The 20,049-nt window shown below is 37.4% G+C and overlaps 2 protein-coding genes across 6 annotated transcripts in view; both read left to right on the forward strand.

Annotated features, from left to right (window-relative positions):
• Nucleotides 1–209: 209 nt before the first annotated feature.
• Nucleotides 210–10,499, forward strand: rpl22 (ribosomal protein L22). The gene is made up of 4 exons (XM_007228499.3): nucleotides 210–288; nucleotides 2,342–2,446; nucleotides 3,015–3,139; nucleotides 10,309–10,499. The coding sequence occupies exons 1-4, from the start codon at nucleotides 235–237 to the stop codon at nucleotides 10,451–10,453; spliced, it is 429 nt and encodes a 142-aa protein (XP_007228561.1). The 5' UTR covers nucleotides 210–234; the 3' UTR covers nucleotides 10,454–10,499.
• Nucleotides 10,500–13,511: 3,012 nt separating this feature from the next.
• Nucleotides 13,512–20,049, forward strand: part of chd5 (chromodomain helicase DNA binding protein 5) — an 88,732-nt gene continuing 82,194 nt past the window's right edge. For 3 of the 5 annotated variants that reach the window (XR_007429344.1, XM_049471699.1, XM_049471701.1), the window contains exon 1: nucleotides 13,513–14,423. Coding sequence is in view for 4 of the 5 variants with exons in the window: in XM_049471699.1 (XP_049327656.1) it covers nucleotides 14,357–14,423 (67 nt within the window). In the remaining variant the exon portion in view is untranslated. Of the gene's footprint in view, nucleotides 14,424–20,049 lie in introns of all 5 variants that reach the window. The other 2 variants (XM_049471700.1, XM_015601976.3) reach the window with 2 other exon arrangements.

Raw genomic sequence — 20,049 nt, forward strand, 5'->3', positions numbered from 1 at the left:
ATTGCACCTTTAAAGGTTATAGTAGTTAAATTGTTAAAATAATTACTCTCAAAATAATGATGTTGCATTTTACTTAATAATAAACCATAAAATCATACAAGTTACTGATAAACGTAACACTAAACTTTTAATAATACTTAATAATAAATAATAATAAACATTTATTATTTTAAGTGGTGAACGTATCGTTTCATCGATGAGCTCTGAGTTCGATTTCAGTCTGGCTCAAAGCGCATGCGCAGCCTCTGCTCTCCCTTTCTGCCTGATCTATCCGCCATGGCTCTGTTTGTAAGTACTAGCTCGTCCCCGAAACCCCCGAATATCTTCTGTTTTGCCCCGAGTTGGTGTTTAAAAACGGTGCGGCTCTAATGCGAGACCCATACCTCCTCCCGAGTCTGGTCAGAAGCTGAATACAGGCTTTAGACTTGCTTTTAGAAGAGTTTGTTTCTGGCTCAGGTTGAGAGGCCGCTGCCTCTGCAAACCACGTTGTAGGCCGGAAAGCTAGCTATGCTAAGCTATGTGCTAAGCTAATTTAGCTAGCTTGAGAGCTAAAATAGCTCATTTTATCGTTTTTTCTTATCAAACAGCACCAGAACTCACAGCATAGGTGTCGTTAGAGGGTTTAGTCATTAACAGGGTCTTTAAACGTTGAGGTAGAGTCAGTAAGTTATTTTAGCCACGTTTTCGGGAACATCGCAGGAATGAGCCTATGGTAATGCTAGCAGGCTACAAGTTTTCATCCTCCGCAAATTACTGCTTGTTTCTGTATTTTATTAAATGTAAATAAAACAATTTTGTTCAGTTGGTTAATAAGTTCCTTTAATCGGTTTGGGAAACGGATGAAGTAGTGTGTATACACTAATGTACGAACTAAAACTGGTTTCTTGAAGCACACATGATCAGCATGCTTTGGTGTTTTCGTAAATGTTAGTTATCTACGTTTAGATAATAAATAGTTAGTGGTTTTTGAGCATATTTACGTGAGCAGGCCCATTGGGCTTCCAGAAGCAGGGGTGGGAGACACTTTTTTTTATTGCGTGAGGTCCCCACAACAGTTCAAGAAGTCTGTACTTCTCTGCTTCCTTTATAGAGGAGAATATGAATATGAATATTCATTGAGAATATGAACATTTGCTGTAGAGAAGACCTCTTGATTAGAATTGGGATTTTTTTGGTTGGATCCATGTTTTGTGTGGTTTGTGTTTTCCTACTTTCTTAATACATATGCTTAATCTAGTGAGAGTATTAGAGTGGGCTTTCAGTTCCAGAAAAGATAAGTGCTAGTGGTGATATTCACAAGACAGTCCTGAATTAAGGAACACCCTGTCCAGCACATTTTCTAACTTAGTCCATTCCCTTATTATAACCTCATGGAAGTTTTAGGAAAATATGCACATTTGCTGAACCAGCTGTGCTGTAGAGAAGACTATTTGGGAAACGCTAGGTTGGATCCACATCCAGAGTAACATTTTTTTAAATCATCTGTGTTACAAGAGATAAGCTTGGTGCAGAGATGTCTTCTCCAGAAATGTGAAAATACTAGGTTAGGCCTAAATATAATAGGAGTTCACACACCTGTTTTAGGATGCTGTGCAGACAAAGCAACAGTTCACAAATCAATGTGCTTGATGTCTTCTGCTTTTGAAGATGCTGGCCTTTGGATTTATGTGGCAGGTTCTCATAATTCTGGAAGCCTATGTGCTCTGCATTATTTCCCTTTCCACTTAACCTTCCTATTAAATTCAGTAACAAAGCCTTGCTAGTTTGAGGGGGATTAATTAAAGTACTACAAACACTGGTGTGCATTTGTTTGCATTACCACTTTGTTGTGGTTTTGGTAATATAAAGATTTGCAGGATCAGCTTTGGTAAAGAAGGTAAAGTCATAAGCAACAAATAAAGTGCAAAATGTCTGAACTTCTATTTTTTGGGGATAATTGTCTTTTGGCTCAAGACACAGATTTCAGACACATTCCTATCCCTGGTTTAGGGTAGCCCATGTTTTCCAGCTGTCAACACTCTTAACCGAAGACAAGGTTGTTTTACACAGTAGCTTGACTGGCTAAGGAAATCATAATCTGTTGTGAACCAGGTTGCACATACAGTAATCTGCCTAGAATGTGGTTCCCTAATATTGTACAAAACCTGAGCATGGCACGTTTACAGTTTGTGATGTACCACACCTACTAAAGCTGGTTGTTGACTGATAAGTAGGGAAACGGTCGTGCTGCAGTTCTCCTTTCTACTAGTATGTTATTTTAAAGAAGGATGTAAAGATGTTTCAAGACTTGTGTAACGTACTAATATAGAAAATTATTCACCTTTTTTGATTGTGTTTACAGAGGAAGCCAGCTGCTAAGGGTGGCAAAAAGAAGAAGCAGGTCCTGAAATTCACCCTGGACTGCACCCACCCTGTTGAGGATGGCATCATGGATGCTGCCAACTTTGTAAGTGTTCTTAATGTTAGTGTTCATTTTGACTGGTTGTGTCTTATTAAATGATGAAGCACTGTTCTCTACTTGTGTTGGTAAGTTTGATCCATTTGAAAAAAAAATTGAGTGGGTTTTTTCTTTTTCTTTTTTTTAAAACTTTTGTTATAGATCATTGTTTACATGAGCTTGGCAATAATGTAAAATGTTACAAGATGTTCCAAATCATTTTCAAAATCAATCAATAGCTAAAGATTTGTAAACTACTCTGCAACAGGGGTAACTCTTGCACTTCCTTTTTTTGGACTGGTCCTGATCTTTGTGACTGAGAAAATCCAGCCATGAGCTGTGATGTAAGCAAGAGTTGTCTGCTTAGGTTAATCTAAAAAAAACATTTGGTTTGAGTAACTTTTTTTTGCTAAATAATTCTGTGTTGCTTTAAAGTTTGAATAACTTAATTTACAATGCAGAATATTTTAAAATTATGAAAGCACTGAATTTAAGGTTTGTCCAAACTTTTGTGTACATAATTTGGTTGCAGATTTTATAAGGTTGATGTGATTGTTGTTTATTTTGTCTTTTATAGGAGCAGTTCCTGCAAGAGCGCATCAAGGTGAATGGGAAAGCTGGTAATTTGGGCGGTGGCGTGGTTTCCATCGAAAGGAGCAAGAGCAAAATCACAGTAACTTCAGAGGTCCCATTCTCCAAGAGGTTAGTTTGCCATCCCTGTTTACGGAAATGTTTGATTAGGATTTTCAATCACCTGAGGGCTAAAATATCAAGCTGTTTTTAGTTAGCGATTCTCAGCTCCTGTGGAGAAAGTGCAATCAAGGTAACTAAAAACATATTTTTAATACTTTACATGCACGTACAGGACTGAATCTTGATTAACGTAATGTGGATGTGTGAAGAGTAGGTGCAGTTTAACTAAGTCCATATGGAGATGGTATCTTAGGATGGGTGGGTTGGACACAACACTGTCCTACTGGCTATTCAACAGCCTGATGGCCTGGAGAAAGAAGCTGCTTTTGAACTGATTGGTTTTGTGGTTTGTGAAAAAAAAAAACAAAAAAAAAAACATTGGTTTGTTTAATCTCAGACTAGGTCTGTTTTGAATGCAAATACATTTTGCACATTTTGGTTTTAGTATGTAGTACACTACAAACGTATCAGTTTTACATCACTCCATTTGACAAATCTGCAGCTTAGCTTTCTATTCAGTGGAAGAATGTGGTGTTGTGTACCTCAATAGTAGTTATATGAATGCTACCGCATTTTGGTTTCAGGCTATGCTGTAAGTGGTTAGGCGAAGCAGCAAATGGCTATTAATTTACCAATTTTTACTCATTTTCTATGGTTGATTGTTGCTGACTGCAGTTTTAAGTGTTCTTGTACAGAAAATTATGCTGTAATAAGCAGTGGAATATTCAGAGGTATGAACTGTGTTGTATTCTTGTAACCTTTGTGTGCTCTGCTTAGAAGGCTTTCCAGAAACTTACTTTAGCGCCTCCATCTTCTTCCCTTTAAGGAAATAGTTTACTAGATCACTGCAGTCCCTAAAATATACACCTGGATGTCTTTCTACATCACATCTGAATAGGCCTGCAGCTAATTATTTTAGTAATTGAGTACTGTACTGAAAAATTGATGCGATAAATCGAGTAATTGAATAAAACACATTTGCTTGCGTGAAGAGCACTTTAAAACACACAAAAGAAAACAAGACATTTTACTTAATAATGAATGACCAATTTCTTTCCTTTTTTTAGTTGTTATATTTTTAAATTTACAAAATACAAATAGCAAACAAATAGAAATAAATAAAACAAACTATAAGAAACACAAAATAGAAATAAATACCACAGGTAATAATTTAATTAATTAAGTTAAATTGTATTCAGGAAGGATTTCTTGTATTAAAAATCTACAGCATTAATCAATAATAAAGGCATAAACATTGGCTTTATGTTGTGCATCTTAGCTGCTGAACAGCAGAGACATTTCCAGTTCTGCCAGTGTTTGATAAGCGTGCTCCGTTCTTTTTCCACCAAGTCAGTGGATTCTCCTTCTTGGGCAGGGGATGTTCTCCAAAATACATCAAGACCTGTAAAATAATTGACAACAAAAGTATTAAAAATGTTGCTTTTTTTGTTTGTTTTGCACTACTCAGGTCTAATTAAGTGACGTAAGTAAGGTAAAATGACAGTACAATAAGTTCATAGCTGTGCATTTATGAACCCTATGATAGTAAACTGATATTCAAGTTTACTATCATGATATTCAAGAGACACACACTTCCCTGTTCCACCACACAAAGTGTCCGGAATTATCTTTTTGTCTTACTGGCCAAATGTACTTATATATGAAAAAAATCAATCTTATTGTTTCTGGCCAAAGTAACTTAAGCTGAGCTAACTAAAGTGTATTTATTGTTTATTTTCTGAACTCCACAGCGCTGTGTTTACTGTTTACATAAAGCCTGTATTAAGTTAAAAACTTCTCAGTTCTTATAAACTAATCGCACAGACAGTATTCCTTATGTTAAGGTACATTAATGTTAATTTCATAGATTTGTTATTAGTTAAATTTACCTGTTCTCGGGTCATTCCGGGTGTCATCGGCTGAGATGGTGCAGCATAAAAACTTTTGTGGGAGGCAAGGACCACGCTGCACCGAATACGTCACTGAGTTGTTCTTGCTGTTGAGCCTAAAATGCTCCATTAATATTGCCCTTTCTTCTTGTAAGTTCGCTCTTTTCCCGAATCCGTTCCTGACCCAACCCCCCGCGTTCTTTGGGTCTGGTTGGGCTCCAGAAAATAGTCAGAGATGTAGGCATTTGTTTTTAATGTTATTTTTATTTTATATAAAGCTCTGGTGTGATAATCACAATGTAGCTAAGTAACCAATTATTATCATTAACGAAAATGAACGAAGTGACGAAAACTGAAAGTGAAAACATTTTTAACTGAAACTAATAACCGGTAATTAAAGAAAAAATGCAACTAACAAACTATATTGTGTTCATAAAACTAACTACAACGAATTGAAATTACTGATAAACCTTTTTTTTTTATTTATATGCACTGTTTCCACTCCAGCAGTTTTACAGTGGGTGATGTTGTGCCGATTCGACTCATAGAGCCGAGCCGGATTATGTGGGGAGTCTGATTCGGCACAAAAGCGGCCCGTGACGTTAGTTCTTGTTTATAGCGCTAGCAGCAAAATAACGACAGAAAACACTGAAGCTGCAGAATTCTGTATGGCATTAGAATGAGTGTGAGGGAGATAAAAGCACATGTTCTGTAGTGAAACAGGATATACAGTGGAATAAACGCCACACAAGTAATTGAATTGAAAGTATATCTGAGAAGCAGCTGTGAGAAGCTTTACCTGTGAGTAGCTCATACACCTGAATACCCTGTGCGAGAGGATGATAAACTGATAAATCTCTCTCTCTCACTCACTCACTCACTGTTTATCATTTTTGTGAAAATTAGTGAAACCTGTAGTTTGAGTTTTTTAGTTTGTTTTTCTCAGATCGGGCTCTCTGATGTGATGTGTAAAAACTAACAAATACACTCAAACGAATTAAAAGTAACTGAATTGGAGGGGGAATTTTTTTTTAACTGTTATGAAAAATTAAAAACTATTATAACCTTGTAAAACTGTTTAAAAAAAAAAGTTGCACCAGTTAGAATGTTATCACGCATCTCTGGGTGCATGTGAGCTCCTTCATTTGTCCGCGTTTGACTTGCAGCGCTGTGTTTAGCTGTTCTTAAACATTTAAATTAAATTCGCTCATTCAAACAGCCTGAAAACAGCCAGTTTATGGCGGGTCTGGTCTGGTCTGGCTCTGGCTCATAATGACAGTTTATGGGTCGGGTCGGAATCGAGCAGAACGTTGTTTGGGCCGGGTTAGGTCGGATTTTTTGGGCCCGATCTAAGCTCTAGGTGACGTACCGCTGAGCACGTGTCACATTAAAAGTCAGCGTGTAATTCCATGCTCTGTGTTTTAAAATTAAATGAACGATTCCTCCACAGAAGATTGCTCAATCTTTTTTTTTTAATCGAGTAACTGAAATTACTTAAGCAATCGTTTCACCCCTACTTCTGAACTAAGAACTTAAGCTTCTAATCATCTAATCTATGAAGAAAAACTGAGTTATTTAGCGAACATAGTGTTAAACAATCCAATGTTTTCTATTTTAAATTCTTTGAAGTAGCACCTCATGCTTAGATGACAGTTTTGTACATTTAGGCTGGATTTTCTCAGTCAGCTTTGAGGTTGATTTATCAGGAATGGCTTTCAGTCAACAGCTGTGCTGAACTTGTCAAGAGTTAATTACATGAATTTATTGCCTCCTAATGTGTTTGAGAGCATCAGTTGTAAAGTTGTGAGGAAGTAATGTTTGTATACAGTAGCCCTATTTGAGTAATGTTCTAATCCATATTATTGCAAAAACTGCTCAAGTGGAGTCACAAAGACAATCAGGAAACGTTTTAATGAAACTGGTTCTCATCAGGACTGCCCCAGGAAAGGGAGAAAAAGTAACCTCTCTTGGACAGTATGAATAAATACTCTTCAACTATTTGATGCGTCCCTACGTTGAAATGAAATGTTTTAGGCAAGCATTGCTACTGCTTTGCTGAGGGTCAATTTGTGGTTTACATGGTAGAAAAAGCATTTTTGTTGCAGTAATTATTGAATAGTGAGTGAGTAGTGCTGGGCTATATGGCCATAAAATCACTATGTTGGGGTATTTTTGTAATAACAATTCTTAATGAAATTAATTAATAAAAAAAAAAATGACCAACAAAAATTAGTTGTATTTAGTATAAAAGTAGAAACCTCTATAAACGTTTGTGTTTCGTTAACAGTGCAGCATATTACATTATTATATTATATTATATTATTTTTTGTTTGCTGTTTACATTCCTGTAAACAGCAAACAAAAAAACTAAATGGCAAAACAAAAATGAAATAGACCTCTTCTTAAAAAAACTTAAATAAAAGCAACAGTTTTAAAACTTGTGATATTGCATACAATGTGATATGGCATCCCCCCTAATGGTAGGCCCTTGCTAAAGGGCAGTAGCCTTTGCATTTATTCTGTACATTAATTTGACAAATATGCATGTAATATGTATGCTTGTTTTTTGCGGCTAAATTTTGGTCATTGCCAAAGCTGTTAGTGGTACTTCATCCCTCTTGTAAAGAAACTGCAACATTTAACTATAGAATTAAGGTTTTTCAATGTGCATGTCTTTTTATATTTTTTAATCATATAAGATTTGCTATATATAGTTCCCATTGTATTACGATCTGAACAGATAAAATATAGATAAGTTAGATGTTTAAAGTGGATTTTATGGGGCCCCCTTATTAGTGCTGCTGTGGTGAATTTTTAGTCTGTTACATAGAAGTAAAGGTCAATTTATACTTGTCAAGCTGTGCTGTAGGCAACAAGTACCTTATGCCATAGCCTGACGTGCTCCTCCCCATTTTCTTGTTTTCACAGTTTAAAACTGCAGAGTAAAACGCAGAAGTATAAACAAGTAGCGCACAAGCGCAGGCTTTATAAACCATTGGTTATTCGGATCAGCAATTTCAGTTAATACAAAAATAGGCAGATGCGTGATTTTGGGCACCCTAACAGAACAATCCTCCTTTTGCAGAAATAACAGCCTCTAAACGTTTCCTAAAGCTACCAATAATAGTCTAGTTTCTGTTTGAAGATTTATTTTGGACCATTCTTCTTTACAAAACATATCCAGTTTAGTCAGGTTTGATGGATTTTGATTATTGACGACCCAATTTAAATTACACCACAAATGTTCAGATATTCAGGACTGAGATGATCATTCCAGAATGATGATGTTGTTCCTCTGCATGAATGCCAGGAGTAGATTTTAAGCAGTGTAACTGATATTAACAGACCCTCAAATTTGACAAGATTCCCAGTACCTGCACTGACCACACAGCCCCATAGTGTGATGGAACCACCACCAAATTTTACTGTCTGTAGCAAGTGTTTGTCTTGGACTGCTGTTTTTTTTTTCTGCTATGCACACCGCCCTCCTAATAACTCAATTTTAATTTCATTAGTCCACAGCACCTTATTCCAAAATTAAGCTGGCTTGTCCAAATGTGCTTTAACATACCTCAAGGCATTCTGTTTGTGGCGTGTGCACAGAAAAAGGCTTCTTCTGCATTGCTCTCCCATACAGCTTCTCCTTGTGTAAAGTGCGCCGAGTAGTTGAACGATGCACAGTGATCATCTGCAGCAAAATGATGGTGTTGTAGATGTTTGGAGCTGGTCTGTGAGTTGACTGACTTTTGACTGCTTATCTGAGATTTTTCTTGGTCTGTCACTTCGGGTCTTAACTAGAACTGTGCCTGTGGTCTTCCATTTCCACACTATGTTCCTCACAGTGGAAACTGACAGCTGAAATCTCTGCTTTTTGTATCCTTCCTCTAAACCATGATGTTGAACAGTCTGTTTTCAGTTGTTTTGAGGTTCCTATGTTGCCTCTCTTCAGAGAAGATGCAAAGAGGAGAAAAACTTGCAATTGGCTCCTATACCCTTTCTTATAATTTAATTTCTCTGTGTATGTAGGTCAAGGGTCAGTGGTCTTACCAAAGTGTGTTCCAATAATTAGTGCTCAAGGTATTCAAATTAATGAAATGACAAGGGTGACCAAATTAATGCACCTGCCTAATTTTATTTAAATAAATTTTGCACACTTTCTGTAAATCCTATGAACTTCAGCTATATAATATATTTATCTGAAATGACTTGTCAGAACTTAGGATTTATAAAGGAAAATCATGAAAATTATTATATAAGTTATAGGCCAGTATTTTTAAAGTATACGTCAAATTGTCCCTGTGTTTTTTGAAATGTCTAACCTCATAACTTTTGTGGCCCTTGCGGAAGAGGTTCAACACCAGGCGAGAAAAACATTTGTCATTTGTGATTCAGTTCAGAATTGTCTACATCCAGGTTGAGATGCTTTTAAGAATGGAACATTTCGTCCACCCTTATTTAACACTCCTGTTTAATGGTTTGGAGTTAAGCAATTGTTTTAATGTTAGTATATTAAGTATTCCCTTAGACCTCAGTTTCAGTCGCTTGATTGTTTTTTTATGTATTTTATTTAAACTTCTATTGTTAACCATATTTATGGGATTACTTATCTTTTTATTTTTATCTCTACATGGAGTTACAAGACAGTACATGGCTACAATGGCACTGATGATGGATCTCTTGTACAAGAATCTCTTGGAAATGCTCAATAACTATCATGTTACTCCCCTGTAGAGAGGCTGTTTGTAGCATTATTTCCCAGTGCTGGCATACCCCTGCAGTGCAATTTTTCACATGCTCATTTTAAAACTCATGAAGAGCTTGTTAATGAGTTGATGAGTTGAGTCAGGTGTTTTGAGAAGGGAAACACTGAAATGAACAAGGGCACTTGATGACAACAGGGTAAACACTGGTGTTTGCTGATGAGGTTTATTTAGTGTCAGTAAATCAAGATTATTTCTGTAGATGTGTTTGAGGACATTAGGTTATTTTATGCTCAGTGTTTAAAGATGTGATGTAGGCCTAGTTGGTAAGTTAAGAATATGGCGATACACAGCTGTTATTGTACTCTTTGCCAAAACGTCAATACCAACACAACTGCCCATGTAAGTTCTTGATTAGATTGAAAAAGTAATGTGAAAACATAACTGCTTTTGGGCGCCCATGTTTTTATTTTATTTTTTATGGTAAATACGGAAATAATAGATTTTAGTTTAATTTAGGCACCCATAAATGTATTATCTGTCCACTTATAGCAACTGACAATTACATTTGTATTTTGTTTCTCTGAAGGTACCTGAAATATCTCACCAAGAAGTACCTAAAGAAGAACAACCTGCGTGACTGGCTGCGCGTTGTGGCGAACACCAAGGAGAGTTACGAATTGCGCTACTTCCAGATCAACCAGGATGAAGAGGAGGAAGAGGATGACGATTAAATCCTTGCACACTGCTCTTATGGAAGTCAATAAAATTTTCAAAAGAGCCGATTTGTAGTTGTCTCTTTTTTTTTTTTTTTTTGTATGTCAAACATTAGCCATATACAGTCTGATTTTCCTGATGCAGCAGAAAATTAATTCTAGTCAGCATGGATGTTGCAGAGCTTTTTTTTGGTTTGTTTTACTATGTTTAGACTGCCAACCACAATCTGTTTTTTTGTCATCTTTGGTTGATTTTTGATTGTCCGAACCACTAGAAACTGTACAAAATTGCTAATTAGATCCAAAGCACATTTTGTAAGCAAGGTTATCAGCATCTTACTGTTGGCACTCTTCTTAAGACACCTCTTCTTGGGCTACACAACATTCGCTTTAGATGATACTCAAATACTGAGGTTGGGCAAAGAGAAGCTGCAATTGAAAAAAGCATATAAATAGTTTAAGCAAGTTTGATATTACTGCTTAATACAAATCAAATGAACAAACTGAGGCAAAGTTTGCTTTAGACCTTTTATGCTAAAATAAATGAGGAAATGCTTTAATTGGCTCAATGATAAGAGGTGTTGACATCCGTTAAATGAAAAAACTAAAATACAAGAATCTTAAGTGACCAACAGTTCTGGTCAATATTAAGTGGTAAATATTGTTGAGAATGACTGTTTATTAACACAAAAGAACCTATGGTAATGTGGTCACAGACCCTTTAAAAGATGAGTAAAGGTCCTCACAATATGTGTTCATTTACCTGGCCTAATTTACAGAATATAACTATGCTGGGTTAGGTCTGGAGATAAAGGTAGCTTGTACAGGTTTGTTCCAACCATTTAACCCTTCAAATGCTTAAATGAATGTTTAATATGCCATAGAGCTGGTTGTGACCTCATTTCTAAAACAAAATGTTAACAGTTCTGAAATTGTAATTTGTTTCTTTATCATTTTAACCTTAAAATATTTACCGTAAGGTGCCAGCAGGAAGAAACCAACCTGAATGAGATTTCTGACTGGATTTTGAAATTGGTATCAATGTTCAGAAATACGTTGGGCTCTTATGAGCTAAATGGTAACCCACAATACCTGTTTTAGAAATTAAACAAATTTATATATCTTAAATAACGATCTAAAATCCCTGAAACATTTATTTCTAACCTAAGTTATGTAAGTATTATGTATTTGTAAATAATCTGCACTGCCTTTTGCATTTTAAAGGTTTTCAAATCCCTCAGCGAAATCCAAAAGGCAGATCTGTGAAACATACTCGCTGAGAGTAGATGAGCGTAATAGCAAGTGTGTTTGGAGGTGCGCGAGCGGCAGTCGCAGAGGGAGAAAAGCGCGGGAATATAGCTCTAAAGGTAAATTGGTAATTTTACCCGTTTGTGCCCTCGGACACTTCGCTTTCTGAGGTAAAAAGACTAAATAATAGTAAAACTAAACAATATATCGTTCAAATTCTTATTTCCGGCAGTCAAATTGCAATTTCAAGGACACTTGTTCTCTTAACTAATGTTATCTATTGATAACTAACTGATAGCTAACTAACCAACCGGTACGAAGGACTGTCATTATTAGCTTGCATGCTAACTAAATATATTTGGGATACATAAGCTAGCTAGGTTGCTATGACTCCCACAGTTAATTTTATGCTTTAACTTACATTAAGTGTCCAAAAAGCTAGCTTAAATGGATTAAGAGGATGGATCAAATGAAGTTTTTTTGTGTGCCTGTCATTTGTTATTGTAATAATTTATTCAAATTTAAGTATGAAAAAATCAAAAAAATTAAATATTCATAATGTAAATAACTTAAAAAATAGAAAATTAATGCAAATTTTGAGGTATTACATTTGTTACTAAAAAATATACATTAGTAGGGCTTTGTGGAAAAAAAAAATCTTGATTATTCTTTAAATTTATAAGCAATTCTTCATTACGACCTAAACTTTTTTATTTTAGTTTAGTTTTTTTAACAAATAATAAGAATAAGAATTATAAAGTGGAATTGGAACATGATATTTAGGGCACTGCAGTGCACTTGCAATTTAATTGAAACATTGTAGCTCACTAAACAAGTTGAATAGAGACCAAAATGCATTGCAAGTCTGTATTACTAAGCAGAAGACAGTAAGAACAAGCTTTAGCTGATAGATTTGGCTCATATAAGCCAATTATATTTATGAGCAACTGGAATTTGTCATTTGTTAATGGGAGACTTATGTTTTTAAACAACACAACATAGCTTTAATTTTGTGTGTACAGAGCTTTTTAAACATTAACACATTTTTCTCTGTACTTTATTATCTAAAACACACTCAGAGACTGGAGCCACGTCAAGCTCTCCCTACCATCATCCCTCATATCTTTTGTCACGTTTTCCCAATACACTCTTTAGTTTTATTTTCTGTCATTTTCAAACTTTTTATTCTCCTGTCTTTGTACTCCTTCTCTCTTCTCACCTTTTGTCCTTTCTTTTAACTGTTCCTCTTTCTGTATCTTTTGTTTATTTTGTGTTGCACTGTTCTTTCCTACTCCTTCTCTCATTTATCTATTTTCTATTAATTGTTCCTGGCATACATCTTTTCATATTTTGATTTCCTCCTCTTTGTGTCATTAATACCTCGTTATATTCCTTCTGCCTCTCATCTTTTTTTGTTCTTTCAGTCTCTTTTTCTTGCAGTTTCTGTCTCTCTTTCTATCTCCCTGTTTTTCTTTCTTTTCCATCCTATCTTTTTTTGTTTCTTTCTCTCCTGTCTGTTTCTCTCTCTCTCTCTCTCTCCCTCTCTCTGTCTTTGTGTCGGGCTGCGCTGCCTCGTCACCTTGACAACGGCGCTCGTGACTCTCCGGTGGTCCTGAACGCGCGAGCCTATTGCATCGAGCGCTAACCGGCTCTTTAATTGGCCGCGTTCTGCATCTGTTGCACGATCTAGACGGAGATCACTCCTCAACCCAACCCCCCTGAATTAAAAAAAAAATACAGCGCGAGAGCCTTCCTTTACTTTTAAATAAGAGCATCCTCGCGCCACTTATACCCACCTGTAAACCAACCACAACACAGGCTCGCACACACACACACTCACGCGCGCGCACGCGACGGCCCTCTCTCTGTCCCGGTCTGTGCGTGGCGTGTTGGTCGATCGTGCAGAGGGGAAAAACCAAACCTGGCGCGTGTGATGCAAACAAAGACGAGCACAGTTTCCCCCACCCCTCTCTTGCGCTCGTGCGGTGGGTCGGTCGGTCTGGAGGTTGATCCAGAGATGATGTTGCTCGCCGTACACGGCAACGGACAGAAAGCACGCGACAGCACTCGAAACAACTTTCGTCCACGTTTTCCCCTCAACCCCACGTAAGCCTCAGAATGCACGAGCTCGGCGCTGTGAGCGTGTTTGTGTGAGCAGTGTGTGCGCGAGCAATGTGGTTGTGCGCGTGCGTGCATGTACTAGTCCAACTGGTAACTAAGGGGGAAAGCACTACTAACTAGTCGTGCCCCATCATCATTATGGGATGGATCGCCATGGCAACCGACCAGACGTCACAAGCTGGGCATGTGTGTTCCATTTTTGGCTCTTTCTTATTTTCAGAGCGGAGGATTTGGATGGAGGAGGGAATGGAGAGATTTTTTGGGGCGGCTTCCATGTAGGGCAGCCATATTTCCCTTTTTCTTTTTTTCCTCTTTTCCATCTTCTTCTTCTCTTTAATTTTTGGGGGTGCCAAGTGTTTTCTCAAGCCCCTCACCTTCGCTGGACGTCCTTTCTTCCTCTTCTTCACTGAAAGGCGTTGTTGCATTGCTGAAAGGCTGCCTCTGCTGCTGCTCTGAAGGGGTTAAGTTTCCACGACTTTAGTGAGCTCTAGCTTGGATGTGATTTTTTTTTTCCTCCCCCCCCTCCTTTTTTCTCTGGGTAATGCAGTAAAGATGCCCGGATCGCTGAGCAATGAAGAAGAGGGGCAAGACGATCTGGATTTTGAAGACGACATAGCAGGTGAGGGGAGTGTAGCCTAAAGTGGCAAAAAAGGAGGAGGAGGAGGAAGAGGAGGAGGTGGGGGAGTTTCTCTGTCCTTCTGAGCTGAGCTGAGGCTGCTAATGCTGCTACGCCTTTCGAGCTGAATGCAGGGAAAAGGGCTTGACCGCGCTACACTGTTGGAGACTTGAGAGATGGAAGGAAGGAGGGAGTGAGGAGGGAGGGGTGGGGGGTAACCTGGCTAAACGATGGGGCTGCTCTTTTTCAGTCAGTCCTCAGACAGGACCTCAGACAGGACGGACGCCTTTAGCTGAGATTAGGCTATGCTCGTCCACTTCTCTCGTCTTTGGTCTTTGGTGTTTGATTTGGTGGAAGATCATCTCTTGCTTCTGTGCCCTTTATTCTGCTTCAGTCTGAGTCATATGAGTCCTTGCATATAAATTAGCTAGCTTTTATGCACACTATTATTTACACTTTACATATTACCGTTATTACTATTTTGTAGATCAGCTCTAATGATTTATGCATTGTTCAAGATTTTTCCTCTACATACTGTCTTAATAGACTTGCCACGTGTGACATCCCTGGCTTTGTGGCCAACTTTCGAGGCAGAAGAGCAAAAAAGGATTGGGCTGCCCTCTTTTAGTCCTCAGACAGGACCTCAGTATAGACGCCTTCAGCCCATATTATGCTTTGCCCAGTCCTGTCCACTTCTCTGGGCTATGGCCTTTTGGTGTTTGATTTTTGGATGTCTTTGTGCCCCTTATTTTGCTTAAGTCTGAGTCATACGTCCTTGCATATGAATTAGCTTCATAGACCTCTGTCTGATATAGTGATTTTGTTCATTATTTCTTCCCTGTTGTTACTGTCCAAGTTGACTATATGTATATGTGTATGTGTCTGATGTAGTCTGATGATGAGCTTTTTTTGATATTTAATATATAAAATGAGCTAAATGTAGTACATTATTCTGGAAAAGCCACGTGTGATGTCCATGGCTTCACTATAACTCTGTGGTCAACTTTCAAGGTAAGGGAGCAAAACCTGGCTAAATGATGGGGCTGCTCACTTTCAGTCCTCAGTAAGGACAGACACTGGTGCACTGGTAGAGGAAGATCCCTTTTCTTGGTGCCCCTTATTCCGCTTTAGTTTGAACCAGACTAATATCAGCCTGATGCAATTTTCCTTGTATATGCTAAATACCGAAAATGTATATGCATTAGCACTTTCATGTTCACCATTTTGGACCTCTGTCTGATATAATTGTGCAGATTTTTCAGATTTTCTGATTATATAAATCTGTGTGTACCAGCCAAGCAAAAAAGCAGCAATTTCTTTCTGATTGAGGTGACAGTGTGTATTCACTCCCTTCCTTATTTTGGGATATAATGTTTGGTTGTGTTTTGTCTATCATATCCTAGACTTGTACTGCCTGTAAGGGCCACGTGTGACATCAATGGCTTCTCTGTGGTCCAAACCTGGCTAAACGATTGACAAGCTCTCATTAAGTCCCTAGAAAGGATGGACGCCTTTATCCCAGATTAGGATTTGGCCTTTTTACTTGTTTGGTTTTGGTCTGGTGGAAGAGAAGATCTCTTCTCTTGTCCCCTTGTTCTGCTTCAGACTGCATATTTGCATATGAATTATAGTTAGCTTTCATGCACACCATTTTGGATCACTCTCTGATATTACAATGCAGATTTTTCAGATTTTCTTATTGTATACATCAGTGTGTACCAGCCAAGCAAAAAAGCAGCAATTTCTTTCTAATTGAGTTGACAATGTGTATTTACTCCCTTTCTTAAAATGTAGTGCAGCCTTTAATATCCACATGTGACCTCCCTTGCCTCACTATCTTTGTAGTTGGTATTATAGTAGCATTAGGTAGACACAGTTTTCCTTGCATATGAATTATTATTAACGTTAGATTATATTATTTAGGATCAATATTTTACACTTAGACTAATTGAATGTTGTGTGTTCCAGCTAAACTCTAAGGCAGTCATACCTGATCAGCCTGGTGAGTCTTTCTGATTGAGTTGACAGCCTTTATTACCTTGCTTAAAATGTAGTGCTGATATCTAGAATTATGTGTGACATCCCTGGCTTGCTTATCTCTGTGGCTAACATTGGGCTCAATGATGGAGCCTCTCTTTTAGCCCTCAGGCAGGACAGAAACCTTTATTCCAGATTTGGGTTTCCATCATCCACTTCTCTACTCTTTGATCTTTAATATGGTGGGAGAAGATCTCTTGTCTTAGTGCCCCTTATTCTGCTTCAGTCTGTCCCAGACTTTCATCAGCCAGATGCAGTTTTCCTTGCATTTGAATTATAGCTAGCTTCCATGCACGCTATCGCATTTGGATTTCTGTCTGATATCATTACATTAGGGCATCTCAAGATCACTGCAATGCGATTCTTAGGGAGTTTAGAGTGCCTAGGTTTCAATAATAATATCCATAACTGATGCCACATACTGAAATATTGTGACAACATATTCCTACCCTAAAAAATGTGTGCATGTGAATCAAGACATAATAGCCTCATGCCTGATCAGCCTGATGAATATTTTTCTAAGATTCTTCAAGCCTTTTCACAAGAGACACACTTGTAGCCACCTCTACGGTCAACTTTAGAGGGAGTGAGCATAACCTGTCTAAACGATGTGGCTGTTCTATTTCATTCCTCAGAGTGGACGCTCATATTCCGGGTTAGGGTTTGGCCTTGTTTACTTCTCTAGTCTTTAATCTGGTGGAAGAATTTCTCTTGTCCTTCATATAAATTAGCTTGCTATCGTGCACACCATTTTAGATTTCTACTTGATATTATTTTGTGCATCAAGTCCAATTTATCCTCCTTCATACTGTATTATTAGAATATCACAATGTTCTGATACATGCACATTTCCTCTAATGCATAGCACAGTAATTCCCTTTAAATTTTTGCTGCAGTTTTCAGTGTTCTTTAAGCACTGAAGATATCCACGATAATCCTAAAGTACATTGTCAAAATGATAAAAATATATATATATATAGCACCGTACAATTGGGCTGCACAGTATATTGTTTCAGCATCATCTCAATAGGTGCATGTGCTACAATCACATTGCCAGAAAAGCACTGTCACACAAAGCTAATTTAATCATACATGTTGCGCTATAGCTAGTTTGATAAAAAATATTTAGAATTTTCTCATCCTGCATATTTTCATGCCATGGCGTGTATTTATGTTACTAACTGATTTTTTTGAGAAATCTGGTAAAAGTTCAGTATAGTTTCTGCCCTTAGTGATCAGGCATCGTCCTCTGCATTGAGAGATGAGAGATGACCCCTTGCTTAGATTGCTTATATCATTGATGTCCTAATCCAGTGTAAATGATCAGTAGGCCAGAGCTGATCCAGGTGTATATTACATTTTGGTAATATAAGGCCATATTAGAGTCTGTTTCAGACCTTTGTTTGCATTAATGTTGAATAAAAATGAAGATGTTAAAAATGTTAATAAAGAAGTGCCTGTGTAGGTTTTGATGTACTAAAAACGATATCTACTGTCAAATCTATCATTATTCCTTTATTTGGAAGCTTACTTTGCTAGTAATTTTAAGCTTAGTGTAAACACAGTGGCGATTTGGTTTAATTTTATTTGGCTTTGCAGTTTTCCCAGTTTAAATAGATGACATTGTGTAATACATGGGAACACAATACAATAAGAAATTTTACATGTTCAAAGTCACTTTGTGAACTTGGCATTAAACAAACCTAGACTAAAAACATAGTGTATTCATAACATTTTTATTTTACTTAAGCATTTTAAAAGATGTGAGGGTTTGGCTTAAGGTATGGAGACTGGGTTTAGTGGAGAGGTAGCTGTGCAGAAATATTGATAGTTTATATTGATTATTCATTTTTTTTTATGTGTAAGTTCAAATTTCTCCTGGTCTTCCCTTTAAATTAAATCCATTTCTATGTATGCTGCACTAGAATATTGAACTGGAATTGGTATTAAAGTGTTAAAGATATTTTCATAAATTCACAACATCTGCAAAAAAAGCACACCTGATCTAGTTTTAGCATTTCACTTGGTAATAGATAAGAAGGCTGAAACATGATATTATTGGTTAATATTAGTTTTACACCGAAAAGCAGAATATGTTGCAGAAGTGGGCATACAGCATCACATTGAAAAATCAAGAATTCTGAAAAATCCTAATCACATGCCTTTCTTGATAATCATTTTGTGTGCTGCTTTATGAAATAATTTTGGACATGAGAGCATAGACAACATTATATTTTACATTATACCTCCTCTGCTCCCTGTAAAGATGTGGCTTCACAGCAAGCCAGGTTCTATTCCGATTTGCCCTGAAATAACTCCTCTAATGCTGCATTTTTACATGGCCTCTGAATGGAGGGAGTTCTCTGTAGCTCTTAAACAAGGCTCATCAATCTCACAGTCAGATCACTCTCACCTCCCCAGGGTGCTAGTGCCATGCTCGGGAGATGTGATGAAGTGGCTTTATAGCTGGGCCTCAGCCACGGCTGCCTGCTTTTTATACCACCATGGCACTTGGCTCGATAAAATCGATACATTCATAGTTTTTCGCCTTCAGCCCGCTCTTGGCATTGTGAATTAATTGGAAGTCAGGAGATTCACCCGCAACAGTTTTTTAGCTTCACATTATTTTTCTTTAAGGTAAAATGCAGTTACCATCATGTGGTTATATGATTGAGGCTTTAGAGGTTGGAGCCAGTCCAGTCAGCCTGAACAACATGAAAGGAATAGTGCAGCTTGCTGTATATAAAAGCTATGCGGCTAAGGACCCGGCTTCATTGATTTCAGAACACGCTGCCCAGGCCTGGTGAAGGTTATTCTGATTGTTGCACAAGCCAGAATACCTTCATCACATTCAGAGCACATCTTTCATAATTGCAATATGAATATAAATATTTTAAAGTGCAAATCTTTCTATTTTCTATGGCAGATTTAGAAAAATCATATAGCTGGCATAGCTAGTCTGTTGCTGGAATGTGTCTTCCAATTGCTGGAATATTTCACCTGTGTGCCATTTCTGGACTGGTTTAGAGGCCTTGATTTTGCTTTCTTAAACGCCCAAATCAGGTTTTACATTGATCAGATTAGACATAGTTTTTCAAGTTGTTATGCTGTTGCTAAGGGGTTGCTTGTGGTATTCAAGGTGGTTGCTGCATTGTTGCTAAATTGTTGCTAGCTGGTTGCTATGGTATACCAGTTGGTGTGGATGTTAAATGGATGCAGCAAACAAAATAGACATGACAGTTGAATTTAATTTACCTTACCTGACATCACATGTTCTGCAATGTGGTTACTGAGGTCGTTGAATAGATTGCGCTGGTGATGCTAAAACAACATATGCAGTATTTTTCTGTACAGTACTGCATTTGCTCTTATTACTTCTACTAATTTAAAAAACATAAAACCCTTTGTAATTTACAGGACACAAGCATATTTTGTTAGTCATTTATGTGGATAAGAGGTATTTGAATGCATCTGGGGAAACATGTCACAATTCTACATAGAATTGTGTTTCATTTATTAACCTCTATCTGTCACAAATAACCCTGCCTACAACCCTTCTTTTGACTAAATTTTTCACAAACATTTGATGCTG

Source organism: Astyanax mexicanus, chromosome 24, assembly GCF_023375975.1.
Source record: "Astyanax mexicanus isolate ESR-SI-001 chromosome 24, AstMex3_surface, whole genome shotgun sequence".
Lineage (NCBI taxonomy): Eukaryota > Metazoa > Chordata > Actinopteri > Characiformes > Acestrorhamphidae > Astyanax > Astyanax mexicanus.